This window comes from Zerene cesonia, chromosome 3 (assembly GCF_012273895.1).
Source record: "Zerene cesonia ecotype Mississippi chromosome 3, Zerene_cesonia_1.1, whole genome shotgun sequence".
Classification (NCBI taxonomy): Eukaryota; Metazoa; Arthropoda; class Insecta; order Lepidoptera; family Pieridae; genus Zerene; species Zerene cesonia.
The window spans coordinates 6,998,612-7,022,398 of record NC_052104.1 but is presented as its reverse complement, the minus strand read 5'-3'; the positions used below and the strand labels follow the sequence as shown (position 1 = coordinate 7,022,398).

General features: G+C 33.6%; 3 protein-coding genes across 5 annotated transcripts; 2 read left to right on the top strand and 1 right to left on the bottom strand.

Moving 5' to 3' along the window:
* Nucleotides 1-282: 282 nt before the first annotated feature.
* Nucleotides 283-4,970, top strand: LOC119838424 (transmembrane and ubiquitin-like domain-containing protein 1). Of its 2 annotated transcripts, XM_038364375.1 has the most exons (10): nucleotides 283-463; nucleotides 553-635; nucleotides 978-1,158; nucleotides 1,396-1,464; nucleotides 1,626-1,757; nucleotides 2,004-2,147; nucleotides 2,559-2,775; nucleotides 3,050-3,200; nucleotides 3,585-3,721; nucleotides 4,511-4,970. In XM_038364375.1, the coding sequence occupies exons 3-10, from the start codon at nucleotides 984-986 to the stop codon at nucleotides 4,656-4,658; spliced, it is 1,173 nt and encodes a 390-aa protein (XP_038220303.1). In that variant the 5' UTR covers nucleotides 283-463; nucleotides 553-635; nucleotides 978-983; the 3' UTR covers nucleotides 4,659-4,970. The 2 variants fall into 2 exon arrangements, with proteins under 2 accessions (XP_038220303.1, XP_038220310.1); XM_038364382.1 differs by having other exon boundaries at nucleotides 283-635.
* Nucleotides 4,971-7,904: 2,934 nt separating this feature from the next.
* On the bottom strand, nucleotides 7,905-9,667 carry LOC119836611 (60S ribosomal protein L15). Its single transcript, XM_038361995.1, has 5 exons — nucleotides 9,517-9,667; nucleotides 9,076-9,267; nucleotides 8,724-8,860; nucleotides 8,345-8,455; nucleotides 7,905-8,209 (listed from the first exon to the last, which is right to left on the bottom strand). Exons 2-5 carry the CDS (start codon nucleotides 9,245-9,247, stop codon nucleotides 8,015-8,017), a joined length of 615 nt encoding a protein of 204 aa, XP_038217923.1. The 5' UTR covers nucleotides 9,248-9,267; nucleotides 9,517-9,667; the 3' UTR covers nucleotides 7,905-8,014.
* Nucleotides 9,668-10,010: 343 nt separating this feature from the next.
* Nucleotides 10,011-23,509, top strand: LOC119836774 (double-strand-break repair protein rad21 homolog). Of its 2 annotated transcripts, XM_038362238.1 has the most exons (21): nucleotides 10,011-10,089; nucleotides 10,332-10,631; nucleotides 11,760-11,875; nucleotides 12,552-12,735; nucleotides 12,975-13,158; nucleotides 13,950-14,062; nucleotides 14,246-14,364; nucleotides 14,778-14,865; nucleotides 15,133-15,271; nucleotides 15,481-15,701; nucleotides 15,880-15,990; nucleotides 16,370-16,463; nucleotides 17,306-17,377; nucleotides 17,873-17,992; nucleotides 18,545-18,649; nucleotides 18,947-19,063; nucleotides 19,346-19,618; nucleotides 19,960-20,096; nucleotides 20,510-20,602; nucleotides 20,978-21,154; nucleotides 21,771-23,509. In XM_038362238.1, exons 2-21 carry the CDS (start codon nucleotides 10,374-10,376, stop codon nucleotides 21,894-21,896), a joined length of 2,847 nt encoding a protein of 948 aa, XP_038218166.1. In that variant the 5' UTR covers nucleotides 10,011-10,089; nucleotides 10,332-10,373; the 3' UTR covers nucleotides 21,897-23,509. The 2 variants fall into 2 exon arrangements, with proteins under 2 accessions (XP_038218166.1, XP_038218175.1); XM_038362247.1 differs by lacking the exon at nucleotides 17,306-17,377.
* The last annotated feature ends 278 nt before the right edge of the window (nucleotides 23,510-23,787 follow it).

Sequence of the window (23,787 nt, the reverse complement as noted above, 5' to 3'; positions counted from 1 at the left end):
ATTTCCCCATTAAAAAAAAATAAGAATCTTATAGTCACCCTACGAGAAAGGGCCGCATCTCCTCCACATTATGTCTGTTGTTTGGCTCGCTTTTTGAGAGTGCTCGGTCGAGTTTATGTAAGTTCATATTAGGTACCTCATGTGATACATGAGGTTCCTTTGATTCATTTTTATTTATTTTTTTTCGTTTTTATGGCAAGACTTAAAAATATTAAAAATTACATCAGAGTTTTGCCATTACGGAAGAAAAAAAAATACATTAGAGTTAAGACGTTGACATTTGACATTCGATGGAAAGTATTTGACATTTTTTGCTGGAAACTAATTTTCCTTGCGAATTATAGTAACATATAGAAATTTCAATATCATAGGATTTCAAATATTGCAGGATAAAAAGATTTGAATGTAATGTCTTATTAAAAACCTTTTATTAAACGGCATTAAAAGTGTTACAGAAAGAAAGGTTCGAGTTTTGACATACCTAGTTGTGTAAAGTATAAACACTGGGGTATTTATTTTGAAGTTTGAAATCAACATATATCGTATTTTCAGCTGGCATCAGAATGTTTGTCTATTTTACTTGGCACCTCATTTGATTTTGTTGTTATTGAATAATACTGGAGACTAAAAGTGAGGTAAGAAATATCCATTTGATCGTCGCCTTGTACATGACCTTGACTCATGTTAATATACAAAAATTACATGATAAATTGTTACATTTTGTAAGTCGCTTTTATTTTGCCCTACAAATATTTATTTAAATATACCTTGTAAATAACATAACAATCTTCAACTGATCATTGCTAAGTAGTTGGTGATTTTCCATTAATCTTTTTAACTTGTGCTTGTGCATGCAAAATTGCATTCTATTATGACCTTTCTTGATGAGTCTTTAATAAGTGTGGCCCAGAATAGTGTTTGTAGGCTTAATAAACTGTATTTACCAAATAATATGATTTTCAATTTCTTGATTTTAGATCACAATGACTTTAATTGAGGGTGTTGGTGATGAGGTTATACAGTTTATGATAACAGTGTTAGTAATAGTCATTGCTTCATTGGCATGGTGGTCGACTAATTCCCGACCAGATCGATATAGAACAGTTTTGCTAATGAGATCTCGACCAACCCATCCGGTTACAGTCAGTATAAGAACAAGTAAGTTCTTTTAAACAATTTTTGTTACATTAAGGAGATTGTTTTTAAAAAATATCTTTCATGACACTCTTTAAAAGTTATGAAGCAACTGCTTATTAACTGACCAAGCGAATAATATGTATCTGTGACCTTAAAACTCTTAATGCTTTTATTATTATAAAATTTAAACCATATTTTTTGTGTGGCATTGCATTATTTAAAAGAGCAATATACAATAAAAATGTATTTTTATTTTAGGATCAATTTTGCCTAGTCCTAGTCTACCAGTAAATAACACTCCACCAGCACCTGCTCCGGAACCAATAGGTATTAACTTATTTTATGTAAATTAATTGCTAAGAATTATCAATTTTATTCTAAATAATTGTTGTATAGTAAAAACTGCTATTGAACTGATAGCAATAATACAAAATACAAAACCAGTATAGTTAAACCTTGATAGTTCAACAAGGTTTCCTTTATTTTAGCAAGCAGTTCCACCACACCAAATAACAGCAGTGGGAATAGAGTGATTCCCATACAAGAGATGGATAGTATTGTGGATGCGGACATGGCTATGTTGGACAATAACCGCCTACATTTCTATAGACTGATAGATGGTATGACTTTGTTTAAACATTGTTTTATATAGTTTTAAAGTGACTTGTTCCAATTCCCTTTTATGGTATAAATTTTAATTTTAGCTTGATTTGGGTAGATTGGGCTTGTAAATGACCTAGAATGAAAGTTGAAACAAGTGATGCTTATTATAATATGATTACGACAATAATGACTAGAGTTTTTTTTATAGAAATATTAGATGGAGATTCATAGAAATAATTTTCGAGTATATTTTCGCATTGCAGCACCAACTACCTCACAAACATCAACAGAGTCCTCAACTGTAGAGGCAGAGAGCCAAGAAGAAATGGAGCCGGCAAGTGAGGCTCAGATCCGAGAAATGGATAGCATTGTTAGTGCTATGGAAGCTGATATGACTGTGCATAATGGTAATATTTGCCAATTTTTATTTATCATTACCAACATTTGAGATTTGTAACCAATAAAGGAATAATTACCAAAGTACCATTTAAGAATGGGTTGAGAAACAAATAAAGAATGAGTTTTGTTGCTGACTGTACAATAATGTATTTATATCAATTTTTAATTAAGGTCGTGTTGATTATGGCTCTTATCTATTTTATTACTTGCTTTCTATACAATTATAATTTTATTAGTACAGTGTTCAATGAGTATTGAATAGTGTTGATGAGTTAATAAACAGTTCTCAATTATTATTAAAATAATTAAGAATTAATACATTGAACCTGAGCACTAGATATTGATATATATGTAGGATAAAGTTTTCTTTGAATTGATTTATTATTATACCGATTGATCACTTCATTTTGTCTCTTTAGAGAGAAATACAACAGAAACATCCACAAGCAGTATGAAAAAAGAGGAGAGTTCACAAAATACAGCTGAAGTTACTGCACCTGAAGGCCCGAGTAGTTCTACTAGTGACGCAGCAGAAACAAAGCATTCAAACAAGATTTTAATCAAGCTAAAATACCTTAATGATACTTTAAAAGAAGTGGAAGGGAGTCTTGATGAGCTTTTGAAAGATTTCAAATGGTAAGTTAAAAGATTTTAAAGTCAAATACCCTACTGTTTATTTTATCCAACTAACTGAATAAATACGCATGATAAATTAAAAATGCGCAGATAAATTGAAAAATCAATTTATTTCCTGCGCGCTCGCCCCTTCTCGAACCCCGACTTGTCGATTTTAAGTCCGAGGTCTTCACCATTGAGCCACTACTGCAACAAACAATTATTGTTTAATTTTCTTTGTATCTCTATATAAAAGCAAAACAATTAAATAAATTCCATATATTTGCGTTCGCAGGCGTCACTTCGCCGCTGAGCTATCGTCCGAGAGCCGAGTGCGTCTCATCTTCAACGGGCGCGTGCTGGTGGACGAGGCGGCGACGCTGCGCGCGTGCGGGCTGCACCACCGCGCCGTCGTGCACTGCCTCGTGCACCCGAAGCGCGCGCAGGTGTCCAAGCACATATATTACTTCACACTGATCTTTTGTAGGGGGGGGCTTTTAGTACCTTACCCGGTTCGGGCTGACCCACTTCGTGCCAAAACGTCCTCGACTCCAACATTAGAAATGTCTAATTTAATTGCGGAATTTGGATAAAGGATATCACTTTTTTGCAACTTTTACAAGTAAATTATCTTTAGGAGATATTATTTCAAAATAATAGCGGGCAGGCCGCTCCAGCGCAGACTCATTGCTGTGAATGAGCTAGGGGTCAATTAGTAGTTTATAAATAATCATATGCTAATGCGAAATAAAAAAAATATTGTTGGATAACAGCGATACATTTCGAAAAGGGCTGGACCGTTTTTTATGAAATTTTATATTATATCATAGCAACAGCGGCAAGCAGAACCAGCTGCGGCAACTCACGAGCTGATAACAGAGGCTCCAGCCGCCGAACGAACTTGGGACCTGGAAAACATTCTCATGACCCTCGTCAGTGTTGCCCTCACCGTTGTGTGGTTCTTCAGGTATTGAATTTGTTTTATTAAGATTCGTATCAAATTGTTGTATTGAATGAAAACATTGTGTGTTAAGTGATGTAAAATTTACAGCGCTTACAAAATTACAAAATTATGCTTGCAATATTGATTGAGTGGTTTAATTTTATGAGGGTTGCCAGGGCCATGTATAAATTTTGCAGTTTTAAATCATCAAAAGTATGAAAGTATGTTATAATTTGCTATCCTGACTAAGTTATAAATTCGAAAGTGTTTGTCTTTATTTCCGAACCGAAGATGCCGAACCTCTGTACACCTCTTTCAGCCGTTTAGCTAGTGTTGTCACTGTCTGCCAGTGTTTCAATTTTTATAAATTGAAAAAACAGACACCATAGTTCTCCATGGACCCAACATACCAATTCAAACACTGGGATTTCCCATAGCCTAGATATTTAATTTCTATATTTTGAAATAGTCCTGTAACGGCCGCGGACTGCCCAAGGCAGATAGTGCTGTTATGTGGCTAGTGTCTCTCAATACATTGAATTCTCTGAAGAGCCTATGCGTGTTGAACCTGTTTCCGCTCTTAAGCCTTCCGATAGACCGGGTATTATCCTGCTGCTGGTACCTGAGTGTTATGGAAAGGAGAATCAGAATAATAATGATAATTGAAGATGTTACGAATTTTAAATATTACACTGGTAACAAGCAAAGGTTATTAAAATAAATCTGTCTTTGCATTCTACCTTCATTTCATTCTTCAGGAAAATAAGCACTCTACAAATGCATTTATATGAATAAAATACCCATTTTTTACAGATGTGAATATTCAAACATGTTTACCGCAAGCGCAAGCGTAGCACTGTTCGGGCTGACCGTGTTCTACAGTGTTGCTATCTTTGGCCTCTATTTGTCAGATACATTCCATTTCGACCGACGACCGCCACAGCAAATACCTAATAACTGAATTACCGTCATCATTCTAATATTCAACCATAGTGTCAATGAATTAGCGGGATAGAAAGTTTTGAGTGACAGTCGTTTTCATAGAAATTTCAAATTTATGAAAATAAAGTGATATTTATTGTACCTTCGAAACAGTGTTGCTATTCTAGAGAGAGATTTGAAATATTCATATAAAGAATTGTTATGTTTTTCATTTTAATACCATGTTTGAAAATTTTCTAAATAAGCATCGATTTACGGTTTTTTGCACACGGCTAATTATTATAATTTTAATATTAATGAAATACATTTTTGAGTGTAATACTTTATTATAACAGTATAATATTTGAAATTGTGATTTTTGGTAAGATACTTTCCAGTAGAAACTCACGTTACACGCTAATTGTATTTAGTTAAGTTTCTGCGCTAAATTCACGGAATTTGAATTTTATTTAAATTTATATCATCTTTACAGAACATAAGTTTATGCGCGCAATTTAGTGTATTTTTATTATTAAAGGGTTTATGCACCGTAATATGTTATTAGTCTTTGTATTCATCATGCACACTAAATTAATTTTCTTGCAGAGTAATTTACTTTATAGTTTAGTGGCGTGGTGTTGCGTTCTCATTACGTTCAATTCAATTGTGTAAATATTATTTTGTACATAATATAGCGTAAGTTTTTGGCGCTGTGGAATCTGGAGCAATAAATATTGAACATAATTATTTTATTTTTTATAACATAATTATCCCGTCACAATTTTGTTACCATGTTTTACCGTCCAAAAATATTTTTGTTACAGCACCCTCAAAATTGGTCTCAATGGTGTAAATATTTGATAGTTTTTTTTTAACAGTTTAAAATTATTTTATGGTAACTTTTTTATTTAATTTTCACCCTTCGAATAAGTTTTTCACATTATTGTTATTTAATTATAAGATCATAAAGGAATCTAAGAACACAAATCCGATTTTTATTTACCTACCACTCTCCGTTATAGACTAACTAGCTGCGCCCCGCGGTTTCACCCGCGTAAGTCCGGATCCCGTAAGAATATCGGGATAAAAAGTTGCCTTTATGTTATTCCAGTTGTCCAGCTGTCTACGTACCAAATTTCATTGCAATCGGTTCAGTAGTTTTTGCGTGAAAGAGCAACAAACACACACACACACACATCCTCACAAACTTTCGCATTTATAATATTAGTGGGAAGTAGGAAGTAGGATAAAGAGAACGAGAGAGTTTGTTTTTGTTGATCGCGCCAATCTCGGGATTGATTTCAAAAATTCTTTCACCGTTGGATGTATTTGCCATCCCTTTGTGATATAGGCTGTATTACATGACGTACCATGGACAAAGCGGGGGCGGGCGGGTGGTCAGCTAGCAATTATGTAATTTAATGATTTATGATTCATTTTGAAAATAAACTATTACGCTATTGACATTTAAAAGATCGTAATTATTGTCATGTTTTAATTATCATGAAGTCACAAGAGTATGATGCGTGTTGTTTTAAGGTTGTTTCTTTTTACTTAATTTTGTACTTAAGTTGCTACAATCATGATTAAATTCACCAAAATCACCAGAATTATTCAGGTAAAATTTGTAACAATTTAATTATGTACGCACTATAATGATAAAATTACCAATCAAATATTTCCGGCTATTTTGGATTAGACATTTAAAAAAAATTATCAGAAAACATTCTGATGCTTAAATAGAATAAACCAATTAAACAAAGAAAAAAATTTAAAGTATTCATCAAAATCAAAATTCGAATAAGAAGAAAATATGTATGTTGCAAAGGTTCAAGTACTGTTCAGAAATAACGCCGGAGCATGCCACGACACGCCTAGACACGTACAAATGTTTCCGCCTCAAACATAATATTGTTATAAGATATATATTCAGTTCCAATTAATGCGTTAAAAGGAATCAAATAACTACATACTAAAACAAATTTAAAATAATATATTTGTGTTGTGGTGTAGTTGTACTATATAATAATTATACTTTATTACCTAGGACTACAACCCGTAATAGTGAAACTGGGGCATAAGATGGTATGGAATGTTATTGAAAAATTGGATATTTATTTAAAAATAAAACAATTAGCTTTCAAAATAATTATCATTTATTATTTATTTATTACACAAATTTACGCTGTATTCTTACCTACTGTTTAATCAAGTCCTAATGGAGATATAATTTCTAGCAGAACGCATTTTCTTCATTCATACCTGTAAACAATAATATAATTTAAAGCACATAATTGTGAAACAAAGTCCATACTTAAATAATTGTATAGTTGTAGTAAAATGTTTTTCGCCGGATTGAGGATATTGAAAATTAAAATAACAATAGCCTCACCTAGACGAAATTTGCTATTTCCAAATTCACTTATTACATTAACTAGATATTAATGAAAGAATTATGTGAAATTGGATTATTTATGTAGTGATAAAAATTAAGCCATTTGTTTAAATTTATAAAATTCGAACTAGTTCTACTTATAGAATTAATAGTTATTCATACATGATATATTGATATTTTCGTGTCGAAATTTCCGAAAGGTCCCACTATTGATGCTGCGTGTTTATCTGAAATAAAAAAAAACAATGTTAAAAAATCATTCTATTCAGGATGCACAACCTAATTTAAAAAAATCTGGTCAGCCATCCAAGGAAGAAAAATGCGTGGTAATCATGGTTTGCGCATTTCATTAAGCATTGTATCATCATTAAGTAAATTTCTTATTGCAGTTTTTTAAATTTAAATTTTTGAATATTTTCTAATAGATTTTCATTCATATAATTCGATATACATATAAAGCTAACAAAAGTGTACAAACCTTATATTGTGGTTTACAGCTGTTGTTCCCATGATATTATAATTAACCAGCACACTTGTAAGCTGCAATAAAAGAAAAATAAATTAGCTTAGATGGTACAAATAATATTGATTTTAATTAACTAGTACTGCAATTAATCAGATAACAAACTAGGTGAGTATTCAGCAAAACCTTTCAGATTGGTGCATGACATAAAATTCATCATTTTAAGTTCCTAAAAATAAATAAATTGAATAATAAAAGATAATTTAATTAACTCACCTTTATATAAATTCGTTTCAGCAGTCAAAAACCTGCAAACATAAATTTTATGTAGCAGCTATAATTTTAAAAACAACAAAATTTTCAATAAATTATACTCACTTTCCACTAATAAGCTCTCTATATTAAATAATGTAAAAGAAAAACATTTATGGAATTAAAATATTTATTGGCCCACTGACCACATATCTGGGTTGCACAAAACCAATAAATTGTCATAACTCTCTGCAAACCAAATAAATAGTCAATGAAATGTAAAAATTTATCGCTTGCGACGCAAGTGAAGAGTGTTGCGTCTGATCCAGGCTGCTCGTCTCGAGCCTCCCTTGGTCTGTGAGAAGCGGTGACCCTTGCCGAGCCCACGGGAGCTGCGGCCCGCTGACGTGAGACCGCGCATTTCGCGATGTTTGTGGACAGCATTCACGATCCAGTTGATCTTAGGGTCGCGGCGGATAGCCTGTTATTGAAGAAAAATATATTATTGATTCACTCATTCAGAGTAAATGACACCAGTCAAAGCATACTGACAAATTTGTAGATTTATGATTTTGAAAAACTAAATTTTAATAATGATAAATTGCAATAATCTCACCTTGTGTGAAGGATCTACTAAGATGACTTCAAAATATTTGTATGAAGAGTCTTGGGCAACCCAGTAGGAGTTCAAGACACGTAGACCTCCACAACGGCGACCAACACGCTCCTAATAACAAACAAATTTTTAAAGGTTTTCTTTATTAAATATAAGTAAAATCAATAAGAATCGTTATTGTATAGCTTCTATGTTCATGATGGACAAAGTTTTCAAAGAATGGCAAAGGCTGAACAAAGCCAAGGCAAAGCTAGCAAAGGTTCCTTAGTAATTTGGGCTTCTTTTACATTAACAAAACTCCACTTAATAAACCATCAGTGGGTCTTTTCTTTACTTTTAATAAAAATGCTAATGAATTAAGACCAAATCCAAAAATTACCTCAGCAATGGATTGCAGGTTGCGTGTGGGCTTAAGTTGGTTGACACCATGGCTCTTGGGTTTACCATAAGTGGCACCCTTAGGCACCGGGCGCTTGCGGCCACCACGGCGCACGCGGATTCTGAAGATAACATAACCTGTAAAGCAGTAATGTGATAGAATTAATGGAATCTAATGAAACTAACCAAACATTTGTATCACATGTTAATATTATGAACATGGCGGTAAACAAAATAAATCCAGAGTAGCTCAATTAATCCATACCATGGACAAGGCATTGTCGTAGTGGAGATAAGTAAACTTTGAATGGAAAAAAAGACTTATGTCGAAGTATAAAATTCATGATACTGACCTTGCTTAGCGCGGTATCCTAGCCTTCTGGCTTTGTCAGGTCGTGTGGGCCTAGGAGAGCGGTGCATACGAGTCAACTGACGATACTGCCAAACTCTCACACGCAACAAAAAACGCATAACATCGCTCAGCTTTTTGCGATACAACTCTTGGATATATCTGTACGCACCCATCTTGGGAGCCTGTGGCAGACCTAGCAACAAAATCAATAAAAAATTGATCAGAAGTCACATCATCGGTCTGGCCACAAATAGAGCGATTTGAGACACATCCCGAATAACATGCCGGAGAATAAATCTGCAAATTAGTAAAACTATGAACGTTACGGATAAAATAATTATTCACTTCTTCGAAAATGGCTGTGAACATTAAATAAAAAGAACAAATCAAGAATTTTAGATAGGGATTTATAAGAATATTAACGATTAAAATTAACACATACGTCTCAATCACACCACAGTTCAATAGGAAAAGACACAGATAACTACAGAAAAGATTGAAGTTTGTGCAGTTGTCAAATCATTTGTTGACCATAAATTGTCTTCTTCGGCATTGCCAGTAGAATTAGAGTATTTACTTCATAATCACAACAGAAACATTAACAATGGCAAAAAATAATAAAAAAGAAAAACGCAAAATTTAATATTGTTCTTAAAATAGCGACAAATTTGTTCCGCCAAAATATTTCAAATTTTTAGAAGATAATGATAAAAGATATGCAAAAAAGGATAACATGTTTAGTCCAACATAATAAAAATTTGAGATCCATATGCATCATATTTATAACAATTTGATTATCAATAGAAAAATATAGATAGTTAAAAAATTTTAAATTAAGTATAAAGGACTATCTTCAATAAAAAATTTGTTACCAAACGATAGGTCATTCCCGAACGGAAGAAACGGTTCTCCCTTGTCTTGTCTATAATTTTATCCGCCATCTTGAAAGCGTAATTGTTGTCATGTTTACGTTGTGTGGACGGTGAAATTCGTGGTTTTTATGATTTCAAATTAGGTATTTTCTTTAAAACTTGATTCTAATCATCTATATAGTGTAATTTAATGTAATGTAATATACGATTGATTGAAAACGGTTATTTTGAGTTCTAATGACTCTCGAAAAAGTTGCCCAAAGAATGGGCGCCAAACTGGATCACCGTTGTTGGAATACAGTGTTTTACATTTACCGCAGAAAGCTTCAAGAACTTTTTTTTTAGTTTATATTTGGTGCAGTGCTTATACGTTTTTTGGTTTCAGAACAATTTTGATGTAATTGGCCGGTTATAACATACAAACAAAATGTTTTATGCACATTTTGTGCTGGCCAAAAAGGGCCCGTTGGCCAAAATTTGGTTGGCGGCCCACTGGGACAAAAAGCTTACCAAGGCTCATGTATTTGAAACGAATATTGAGAAGTCTGTTGATGGAATTTTGAAGCCTAAAGTGAAGATGGCCCTCCGTACATCTGGCCATCTGTTGCTTGGTGTTGTAAGGATATATTCAAGGAAAGCAAAGTATTTGCTACAGGATTGTAATGAAGCTTTTGTTAAAATTAAGGTGAGGAAATATATAAAATGTTTACCAGTTATACTAGTTTTTGTTTTGTATACACTATTGTATTTGTTATTCTTAGTAACTGATACAGAATAACACACACTGCAAATTTGGAACTATGGGATGTTGTCTGCTAAATATGAAACATATTTTTATATAATTTCATTCGAAATTCAAATTCCAATCAGATAAAATAGTTTATTCAATAGATTTATGTGACTTTTTGTTATGTTATACAACAAGACATTCTTTATATATCATACAAATTGACCAGTGTTATGGTGAATGCATGTATAAGATCAATGCATTACATTATATAAAATTCTAAATTATATTATAGACAAAATACTTGTATAAAGGGATACATATTATGAGAGTTCCCTTATTTATTTATTAAGTCCATTTCTAGTTTAGTTACTAGTGATTCTCATTCTAACCAAAGTTATTTTTTCATATTTGTCTGTATGCTTTCAAACCCATCATAACTATTATTAGTGAAGAAGTTGAAGATAGCAGTACTTTTATATGCAAATTACATAGTGATTTATTTTCCTGAAGAGCTTTTCGTTGATCAAATCTGTCTTATTTATAATTTAAACACTTGGAATGTAGTACCAACATATAGACCATATAAATATGCGTAAAAACTATAAAAATATTGCAGTATATCTTTTGTCAACAATTCACAGTTTTTCACTATAAAAATTAATCTTTAGATTACTTGTGTATATCAATTTAAGTATAAATTTGATATTTTCTTCCATCAATAGTAAAATACACACATCAGCTTTTAAACTATTGGTGTGCTTAAATATAATAATGAAAAAGATCCCATAGTTCTGGGATTTTTGGGTGGTCTCAAACTATCTTCATACCAAATTAAATCCACAATGGTTTAGTGGTTTAGGTTTAAAATATTAGTACAGATTAATAAACGATTCATGTTGTTCATCAGTATCTTTTTAAAGTAAAAAATGGTGAGAGTAATAAGAAGGTGATTAGTCTTCTTTATGTTGCCATACATGCCAAGATATTTCAAAGTAATTTGATTTACTCCTGTTCTCAATACTGTACCAACGAAATAATCAATACATATACACAAAATTTCTATAAACATTTTTTTTGTTGTAGATGGCCTTTAGGCCGGGTATGGTGGATTTGCCTGAAGAACATAGGGAAGCAGCAATGAATGCTATCACTTTGCCTGAAGTATTTCATGATTTTGACACTGCCATGCCTGAATTAAAGTGAGTATAATAGTTTGTAGTGACATAGACATCTAACCATCACATGATATGTTTACGGTTTGAGGATATTATTTATTTATTTATTTATTCTTTATTGCACACACTTACAAAATATAAAAAAAAAAAGAAATAAAATTTAACAAAAACTGGTATGCAAAGGGCGGCCTTATGGCTAAAAGCCATCTCTACCAGGCAACCGTTGGGTAAAGGACAATATATTTTTAGCAACGTACAATGCAACGCACGTAGGCAGGCAGTCTATTGGAAAATTAGTAAAGACAAAAAAAAAATTAATAATAGATAAATTAACTATAATAAAAAAGTAACAAAATATAAACTACTTACAATAAGTTTAATAGTAATACATATATACGTATAAATAAATATATATATACACATATATGGTACACACTATAAATGTAAAATATTATGTTCATGTTGATATGATAAGTTGGTTTTAAGTGATCCTAAAAAATATGTTACATTATGAGGCAAATTAGTATGTACATAGTATTATAAAGAGATAATTATGGAATGACATACATGAAATACAACTTTTCAGTTAAATTCAATGTTCTAATGTTAAAAAGTGTAAATAAAAAAATACATTTGGGTTGTGTTTTAATAAATTTAATGCTAAACAAATATATACAGCACACATTCCAAAATGTTTCAGTGAAGTGGACATTGAAGCGCAATTTTCTCTCAATCAATCAAGAGCCGAGGAAATCACAATGAGAGAGGATTATGGGTCCCTCAATTTGGTCACTCATGATGATGGTTTTGGAGACATGGGCTTTGATACCGAAAATCCTGATATAATGAGAGATGCCATTGGCAATGAGGGTGGTTTGGAACAAGTAACTTTTTTATTTTATTGTATTTCTATTTTTTTGACATAATGTGAACAAACTAGAGAGAGAATATCTCTTTTCAAATTTAATACAACTTGCCTACATATTAAAACAAATTCATAAATTTAGATACAGAAATAATTAAATTTTACCCAGTGTGAGTCAATATATTCTGTTTTTATAAGTAAATATTATATCAATAATTATCTTTAAATCTGATCTAACTTGTGTATACTGATTTTCAGAGTAACTTGTTATTTGCGGAAGGATCATCACTGGAACTAACAAAGGATGGTCCAACTACCAGTGCAGGGGTAGGTGCAGCTCCCACATTGGCTGAGGCTCATGCTCCTCAAATGGAAGCAGCGCCTAACGCACATATGGATGACGGTTTTGGAGGATCTATACCAGATGTGGGTGATTTTGGACGTAAGTAACACCTTTATGATTTTATTTTTTAAATAATAGTTAGGTGTGTTTTTAAATAAAACGCAGTAGTCTGCTATTATTTTCCGTGTTCTATAATCATATTCATACTACGGTCAACGAAAGTCAATTCAAACAATTTTTTATTGTGTGTTATTATCAAAATGTGTTATGGGCATTTTACTTAGAGCCATAAGAAGAATTTCATTACATCTTCGTTGGATCTTTATCTGTGAATACGACGCGCTGTGAGCTAGATTTTCGTTTCGTTGAGCGGTGCCGATTTTGAGCGTAACATAGTATGTTACACTCAAATACCGAAAACGATTTTTTTTTTTAATTGTTTGTTACAAGTTGTGGTGGTTCTATTGAATGACAGGTCAGAAAACTTTCACAATGTGTTGTGGGAATTACTGTAGCATTTTTGGTATTTGAAGGTAACATATTATACAAGGGGACTGCAAGGGTTAAAATGATGTACATGCACATTTATACAGTCATCGGTCTTACCAGGTGCCGCAAGCGCACTTGAGTATATTTCATTGTTCCGAAATGAGACTATTTTTTTTTTTCAAAATATTTTTTGACTGAACTGTAAAATTTAGAGGTGTCTTTGTGATTTATTTTTGTTTTGTATCAAATTTTTTCAACACACTATCAAATTAGCATTTATCATGAAGCAACTTATACATTCTTGTTTTTTTTTATGCTGTTAATCATATACATTAAAGCATCGTAAAACATGCTTCTTGCTTATGAAGTCCCCTTAAAAAAGTGATGTAATTAATCTGTAGATGCGGGAGGATTATTCGAAGGCGATCTCTTTGGAGATGTTACTGCTAGTAGTTCAGGCGCGGGCGCAACTCCAGGAATGGCTGGAACATCTGCACAGCCACAGTCATTACAAGTCAGTTTCTTTTACACTCAAGTCCCTTTATTTTTGTATTTTAAACTATTGTTTTGTTTTACACAATAACTTTTACCTATTTGTATAACACAACAAACCTCCATATACTATTAATAAAAAATCTAATAGTCCATTTCAGTCCAGGTATATAGACAAATAATAACTAGTAAATTATTTAACCAGGCTGAGATAGATGCAGCAGGTGTAGCTGGAGCTGAGGGAGGTGAAGCAGCTGCGGATGCCCCAGACTCTGATGATGATATGGGAGACCACTATGATGCTGGAAACTCACCACAACACAGGTTGGCATTGGATACTATATATACTACTATAAATCTATTTTTTTACTTTGTGACTTGTATGTTGAGTATAGGGCATAGGCCATATGTTTCTTACCTAGAATTTAAACTGAGATTATATGAGGATATGGAAAAATTATAAAGTCACAGAAGTGCTTCTCCAAATATCGTTTCACACTGCATGTTCTTAAAAAATAGTACGCTCATCAAATTATTGTATTGTGATCTTTGACAGGAATACAAAGTTTGAATTAAATCTGTCCAACACACTGTCAAACACAAGAAAATACTAAATCTGTCCATTTAGAGAGAGTCTTATCTAAAGGAGTAAGAAGGAGGAGGAGTAAAGTAATATAATATAACATAACATACAAACATGCTGATACATAAAAAAAAAACACGTTATATTATCGCAGTTGGGCGGGCTCCCCCGCGCCGGAGAGCGCGGCGCCGCAGGAGGAGACAATGCCGCCGCCGCCCGCGCCCGCGCCGCACACTCCCATGGTATGCCATGTTATTGAGCACTATACTAATTTCAAGTACATTTCCTAGGATAGACTTTCGCTAATGAATACCGCTGATTGCAGGTAAAATGAGAAAATGTTATGTAATGTTCGTTTAGTATTTTAATATGAAAAATAATCCCCTTTACATGTTTACACATAAATAGTTATAACAAATAAAACAAAAAAATTGTTGTAGATCTCTAACGTCAATATCTCATAAATAATAAAAATGAATGTATATTAAATAATGATAACGTTTATCTAGGAGGTAGATGAGCCCCCACAAGAGGAACCGAGGCTCGAAGCTCCAGCGACGCCGGCACCTGCTTTAGACTCCACCACCTTGTTACAAAACGACGAGGAATCTTTCGCCCTAGCGCCTGTGGACGCTACTGTACTTAAAGGTAGCTATATCGCATATTATTTTTATTGAAATAGTTTTTTAAGAATGCTATAAGTTAACTAATTCACAATTTTCAACCGACTTCGAAAACGGAAGAGGCTATTTCTCATTGTTTCGATGGCAAGAAAGATATAGTATTGAAAGACAGAATATTTTTTTTTTGGAAAACATTCAAAAGCGACACATCAAAGTATCCAATAATTTTCCCAGGTATAACAAAGACGAAACGGAAGCGAAAGCTGATCGTGGACGAGGTGAAGAACTTGACGGGCGAAGAGATGAAGAACCAGCTCAGCAACACGTCGGATATAGTGATCACGCTGGACCTGGCGCCACCAACTAGACGGCTCATGCACTGGAAGGAGTCAGGCGGTGTTGAGAAACTGTTCACCTTGTCTGCTCGGCCCATACCTTCGAGAGTTCTGTTTAAGGTAATGACATATTGTTAACAAAGCAGATATAATTATGTTTCTTTAAAAACTAGTACCAGTAATAGAAATATATGCATAGTTTCCTTGAATACTACCATTTATTTTAACATACATTATCAGTAATGAGTGCTACCTTTATGTTTATTGTAAGTATTAACTAAATATAATAAAATTGCAGAAGTACCAGCGTAACATGACTCTCCGTACTGAGGCTGAAGAAGAGGCGAAGTCTCCGGAGCCCGAGCAGCCCGTCAGCAAACCGAGAGGCAGGAAACGGCGTCATGAGGAGGTTAGTCAAATATAATATATAAATTAGTGCTTTTAAGTAATTTTTCTGCAGTCTGTGCATTAAATTATTATTATAATAAAATTCTCGTGTCACAGTTTTCGTTGCCATACTCCTCCGAAACGGCTTGACATTTTGATGAAATTTTTTGTGCTTATCCGGTATCTATAGATGTTGGCCGATTACATCTATTTTTCATACCCCTAAATGATAAGAGTAAGGCAGAACAGCGTTTGCCGGGTGCAGCTAGTTATTATATAGTATTCTTGAAGAACTTGGGTAATATTATGTGTAAAACAAATATTACAAGCAATAAAATAAAGATCAAAAAATTAAATATATTTTTGTTATTATAGATATATATATTTTTTCTACTTTACAGCCCATCCAAGCACCAGAAACACCGGCGCCATCGCTGCCGGTGCCCGACATCCAACCACCCACACCTGTGCCGCAGGAGTATGAACCGTCTGTCGGTGAGTTACTCCATTTTTTATATATTGATGCTAATCTTTCTCTTTTTTTTTGAAGATCAGATTCAGATAAACTGTTTTTGTAGTAAATAATATATTTCCTGTTATTGGTACACTAAACATCATCTGAATCTGCCTTCAAGAAAAACTATAACAGCCTTTATCACTAAAAATTAATATCCATGCATATATTAATTGTCTTTTCATAACCAATTTCACTCACTGTTTTTGTAAATAATAATAATTATATTTAAACCACAATAATTAACTCTCATGCTTTTATTAATTTTCTGTATGCGAGAAACTTTATCATTATTAATTTAAAAGTTAAAGCACTGACTGAAAATACTAGGTTTTGATTATCATCTATACATGTTTTATTAAATACAAAATATTGTGCTTAAATTAAAACCTTTTTTCTTATTCAAAATTAAAGACAAAAAGCAGCAGCCTACCTAGGTTGTTGATGCTAATAATATTATTTTCACTAGTGTATGAATTTGCCAAAAAACGTACATTAAGTTTTTTTTGTCTTTTACTTTAAAATATTGGTTTGATTACAAAACAACAGAATGTACTTTCATGATAAACTGTTACAGCATTTTATTATATATTCCAATAAAATTATAACTTCAATTCCTTTCAAAGAATTTGGTATCTAAATTAGTTCAACACACAGAATTTCTAAAAGAATAAATAAACAAAACTGTGTGGCGAGCATCTTTTTTATATTAGTAGTCAGTACTGTTTGTTTCGTAAAAAATAAATAAAGCATAATTGCCAAATGATAAAGTTTCCCGCTCACGGTGCCTAACGCATTAACATTAACCCATCGGTGCGGATAGACGCGGAGGCGCACGGCTCGCCAGCGTACCGCTCGCCGCGCTCCGACGCCGACGAGCCGCCGAGCACGCCAGGTAAACGCGCACCACTCTACGCACTTCTATTGGGGATGCCTAGAAGACGTGGTTCTATGGGTGTACGAAATAATAATATGACAAAAAAAAAAAAAAATCAAAATATAGTTTAAGACTACAGCACCTGCATACAATACTCAGTAGACTGTGTAGTTTACATTACTATTGCTATTAATAAATTATGGTCAATGCTTATAAACTAACACTTCTATGCTTAATCAGCTTTTGTGAAATATTGGAATATTATTAAAGAATAAAACCGGATTCTCTTGTCGTATAGTACTGGTTGGGTTTCTAGAAAGTATGTGTCTAAATTTAGGGTTATTTAAAATTTAAGAAAATATTGTATCACAATTTTAATAGAGATTATAAATGAAGATATAATACTTAAATTTGATATGCTCTATTTTTGTTTTTTTTTTTTATTTTGCGTATTAAAATAAAAAAGTAAATGACGTTTCATAAGCAGACGACTAATGATATCAATGTATATAGGTATGTTGAGCAGTCTAGGCGCGCCGCTAACGCCCGGTGTGCTAGGGCCTTTAACACCCGGCACGCTACTACAGGGCGGTATCACACCGGGCGGTTTGGCCCATGGAGCTTTGACGCCAGGTCAGTGGATAGGTCAGATTTATGACATAATGTGATGATACTGCATCTTTTTGTATAAATTTTTATTATTATTATTTTATTGTAATTTCTAAAGGTTTTGGTCATGGACCACCATAACCTTGTTTTTTATTATTTTAAATCAGACTGTTAGACGTAATATACATACGATGTATGTTAAGGATGTTTAAGAGTATTCAGTTTACATAGTCTAAACTAGAGGACGCTGCTACGCGATGAGACGCGCTATTGAAGTTACGGGTTGGTTTATGAAACCAACCTGTAATAACCCATAATTTGCAGTAGTCGTCTGATCTATTGATTCTTCGAGTTGATCGATATATTCTCAATAAATATAAAATAAACTCTGGCTGTATTTCAATCAGATTCATAAGTTATTTGTGTGCATGTCGATTAATTGGGTTTGTCGGTTCGTAGAAATAATAATAAGTAAGGTTGGTCGTGTTTTCTTAGCGCCCTGTCCAAAACAAAGAAGCTTTACTTTAAGGCCGTTTCGTTCTAAATGTTATTATTTTTAATTTAACATATTTTCAGGTGGTCTAACGCACGGAGGCATGACCCCAGCAGGCTTGCAGCATGGAGATGGTCAGGACCTTGGGCTCGCAGGCAGTATGACACCTGCTGGCTTACATCATGGTGGTGAGTTATTAATCATTATAATATTCATGTATTATAATTTTTTATTGCTTTTTAAAAGTTTTAATAGTATCATCATATACACTTTATGTGAATACTTTCCAAATATTCTGCAAATTCTTATCGCCATCGTCTATCTCATGAAATGGAATTAATATACACTAACACACAGATTTACGTAAAGTTACTTTTTTCGTTGAAAAAAATAATCATTTATCAACCATTCAGTTATAAGTGAAATTTCGTTACATTAATATAAATAAAAAAAAAAATAATAATAATGTAAACTAATAAATCCAGGTATGACACCGGGCGGTATGACTCCCGGCCTCGGTTTGGACAGCGGTATGACGCCCGCGGGCCTGGTGCACGGCGGGCTCACGCCAGCGGGACTACATCACGGTGGAATGACGCCAGGTACCTACTTCTATGGACTTTACGTAACGGCCAATTTCAATATTCGATCACAATTAAAAATCTACATATTAGGATTGATCGCTTATTGTACATCGTTTGCCCATTCAAATATGTAAGAAGTGAAAGTAAATGTAAAGCAATAAAAAATTACCATGCATACGAAAGTGTTGTCTTCAATCATAGATTACAAATCAACGTTCGATATTGAAACCGAAATTCGTATAAATGGCCCTTAAAGTTACTACTCAGGCGAAAAGCTAGTATAAAATACAATATCTACAGGTGGTCTCGACCATGGCGGCATGACACCAGCGGGTCTCCAACACGGCGGCATGACGCCGGCCGGCTTGGCGCACGGCGGCATGACGCCGGGCGGTCTGGGGCACGGCGGCATGACGCCCGCCGGCCTCGGGCATGGCGGCATGACGCCCGCGGGCCTGGGCCACGGCGGCATGACACCGGCTGGCCTGGGCCACGGAGGCATGACCCCGGCGGGCTTGCAGCACGGCGGCATGACGCCGGCCGGTTTGCGACACGGTGGAATGACTCCTTCAGGTATTTTTTATTTATTTATAGTACACGTAATGTAAGTCTGTATCTATATACCTAGGTCGAGTCGCGTTTTATTAAGTGTTCTAAATGTAAACATGTCGAGAACAATCTCAATTTAAATTTAATTTTAATAAGAAATCATACCTCTTTCTATTCTTTGAAACTAAGCCAGCTTCTACCTTGAATACCAATGTAGATTGAAGAGTTGCGAAATTTGATTTTATAACTTAAAATAATTATGACATTTCAATACATTTAGCAAATGAGTAAAATAATAACAATTCATTAATCAATATTGAATTTTGAGTTTACTTTAATTCTAAATTATAATTTTTATTTACTAGGCGTCCAACACAGTGGACTGTTGCACCACAATGTAGAGCTTCCGATGATGCCTCAAGGCGGATCTGACAACCCATTATTATCTCACACGGGCCCCATGGACCATATGCACTCGCCGTTACATCGATCGGATTACCAGGTAACATGATTTAAGATGCTATTATTAATTTATTAGTAATTTTGACTATAGCTTATTATTGTATTGTGTAATATTACGATATGTTTATTATAACTTTCGTATATTCGCATCCGCATTGATATATAAGTATCGAAACTATATATTCATGCGGTTACGTTAATATTATAATGAAGATTTGCGTTTAAAATTTCGATAATTGGCTATACTAGAATACAATATGAGGATGTATATATTTTAGAATCGCTAAATTAAATTAAATAAGAGTTAACCTAAAACAATATCGCTATTAACCGATGTGTACTTAATTATATTAAATTAATTTGATTATTTCTCCTGATAGTAAAAAAAAAAAACAAATTACTTTTTGTTTGCAATAGGACACGTTATAAACTTTTTAATTTGTTTGCTTGCAGAGTGGCCTCCCCATGACCAACTTAGGGTATGATGACCAACAGGGACACCAGAGTCCACAGCATGACTATGACCTACCTTTGAGTGTGGAGAATGTAAGTAATATACAAAAGAGTTTTATGTTGGAGTTCATCTTTTAACAGTTATTTGTAAAAAAATTTATATCAACTTTATAAAATAGATTAAGTAGCTTAATCAGCATTGAAATAGTAGTAATGTTTATGAAGAGAATTGCATTAAATTGTATTAGTATAACTTTTTCGTCTAAAAAAGTTATAAAATTATGGGCTAAAATATTGAGCATGTCATACACAAGACTATACATTGCTCTTGATCTATAAAAAAACCCTATCAAGATTTAGGCATACACAGGGACCGAGAGGCAGACAAAGAAAGCGACTTTGTTTTACACTATGTAGTGATTTGAACGTATCGAGCTTGTTGTACTATAAATGTAACCCGTTACGCAGCCGGAGGAGGGCCGCGGCGGCGAGTGGCGCGAGGCGGGCGAGACGGAGGAGCAGTTCGAGGAGCGCGTGCTGAACCGGCGCGCGGCGCAGCTGTTCGCGCTCATGCGCCCGCGCCTGCACGCGCACGACGCGCTCATGTTCGCCGACCTCGCGCCGCCGCACAACAACCGTAAACAGGTCACTATGCTACGCTCTATCTATAGTCTATACTTGTACGTGTGTGTACGTTGTATGTACGATGACTAGCGGTCCGCGTCGGCGTCACGTATGCTGTAGGTACTGTGTGATTCAACTGGGAATAGAATAGTGAATGACCTTTATGTGGAGTTTGTTTCAAATGTCAACATAAAGGTCAGTAATTTACTCAGTAATCGTTTTGGAAATTCGATAATGGTTTATTTTTTCTGACTCTTTCCGATTAAAATACATATGTTTAACTTAGATTTTTAGTTGGATCGCATAGTATGGATTTGTCATTGCTCGCAACTACACATAATCGAACCCACTGCAGGAACAGAGCTGAATGTACAAATGACCCGCTTTTTACTGTAAAATTATAGAATAAAGTGGGCATAGGAGACAAACAAAAATGTATGTGAGAATTTGATAAGTTTTTATATACTCGTAAAATAGAAGTTGTTTGAATGTCATTTCAAACATTAACAGTGACACGATCATGATAAAACTCACTAAGATAAAAACGGCGTCATCACTAAAAATATGTATAAAATTACATCTAAGCGTGTTTGTGTATTTTATAACAAATGTTTATATTATATTTTTTAATTCACAGGTGGCACAAAAATTCTACAGTTTACTTGTACTGAAGAAACATCAAGTTTTAAAACTGGAACAAAACGATACTTATGGAGCAATAACCATCACGAAGGGCGCCCAGTTTGAAACGGAGGCGATTTAAGTTAAGGTCTAACTTTAATTAGAGATGTTAAGTATATAAAAGAGGGTAAATTTATAGTACGAGAGTTGTGTGAGGAGAGCGTGGGAGCCAAAAATATACTCGAATTCATGGAAACTTCAAATTGGACCAAATTATATTATTCTGAATTGTTGATCTCAAGATTGCAACAAAAAAGTAAAGTCTACTTAACCTATAAGTTTGTTGGATTTTTATTATTTATTCGAGAGAAGTTTCGTCATATTACATATCGTCAATTCGAAATAAGGGACTATATTTTAATATATGAAAGTATTTAAGTGTGGTAAATAAAAAATAAATTGTAGTTGAATGATTAAGTGGACTTTGCTTTGGATAATTAGTTTCTGTGAGCTCGAATTTGACAACAGTATGGTCTGAATTGTAATTTGTCGGTAGACATGTAGTAAATTGCCTTAATTTGTTTTGCTGTAGGTTAAGTGAGAATTATTGTAAAGATGTTTACATTGTTTTATAGCTTCAATAGTGACAATAGTTTAATATTCCTTCTTACTCATATTTAAGATGTATAGGACAAAATTATGTTTTCAGATTGCGGGTTCTGTAAAATATTCTGTTTAAAAAATTACATTAAATTATTATTACCGATTACAGAGTTTATTACTATTACAGAATTTTTATAGTTGAAATGAAAAAGAATAAATTCAAATGTTCAGCCCGCTCAATATTATACAGAATCTGTGAGATAAAGACAATTTGCAGTTGACATTTTATTGTTGTTAGAATTATGTTATGTTAGAACAGTTTGTGCTTTTCAAATCATGAGTGTATTATTAAAGTGGGACAACTATTATGAGCAGGGACGCATGTAATTTTGTTGTATCTTTATTACATATCTTCAATTTCTCAAATCCGTCGCTTTCATGCTGTGCATGAGAATTGTGTGGAAAGTAATTGAGTCTTAAAATATACTAGAATATTCTTTTTAGAGGACATGCAATATATAAAAAACATATCTGTACTAAGAAAATAAGTGTTCTTTAGCCTAAAGCTTGCTAGCCTTAAATTTTTGTAAGTAAATTAATGTGACCCTGTTCTTAAGAAATCTACTTTAATAATTGTTCCCCTATAATTTGTAATGGTATATTTTTAAGTAGTTGAAACATGAAAAATTATGTACAAGTGTATGTTAAGTGATACCTAAATAACTAAACACCAAATAAATGAAAAGGACATTGTCTATTATAAAAGAAATACAATATATTTACATGTTTATACAAGTTAGTTGAATGTGTGGCGTGTGAATGGGGTTTTCAACGTTTCTGTATAAAATTTGTTGAATAACGCCAAATTGAATACTTTCGCAAGTAATAGTTTATGTTTGTGTTCATTTTGATCAAAGCAGCGACCAGACATCGTGTATAAATTCTAATTTGGTGCATTCAGAATGCCTGAACCTATTCTAGTATTAAGAACCCTGTAGTTAAAAAATCTAAGTGCGTATTTCCTTGCTATGTACCTAAGAATGATCGTCTTACTTGTGCCTCCTTGTGTTGTTTTATTCGTTGGAAGAATATGGAAGTACGCACTTGGGTACTTATCGTAAACTTATTTGCAATAAAACTTGTTGATTAAAACATTTTGTTTTATTACTATTTATCAATCTATAATACTAATATTGAAAATACCAAAGTTTGCATAGAATGCAAGGCGGTTTGTGTACTATGTTATTTGGACGAAGAAAGTGCAAAATTTATGTGTGTGGGAGTCGAGTACGCTCCGGCACGAATTGGGCCAGCTCGCACCAGGGAAGCCCGACCCCCCATAGAAAATCGGCGTAAAACTGATGCTACTGTGTTTCGTCGTTTGGTTTTGGCTCCCCGAAAGCCCATATCCTTTTCCTTACCCTTCCCAG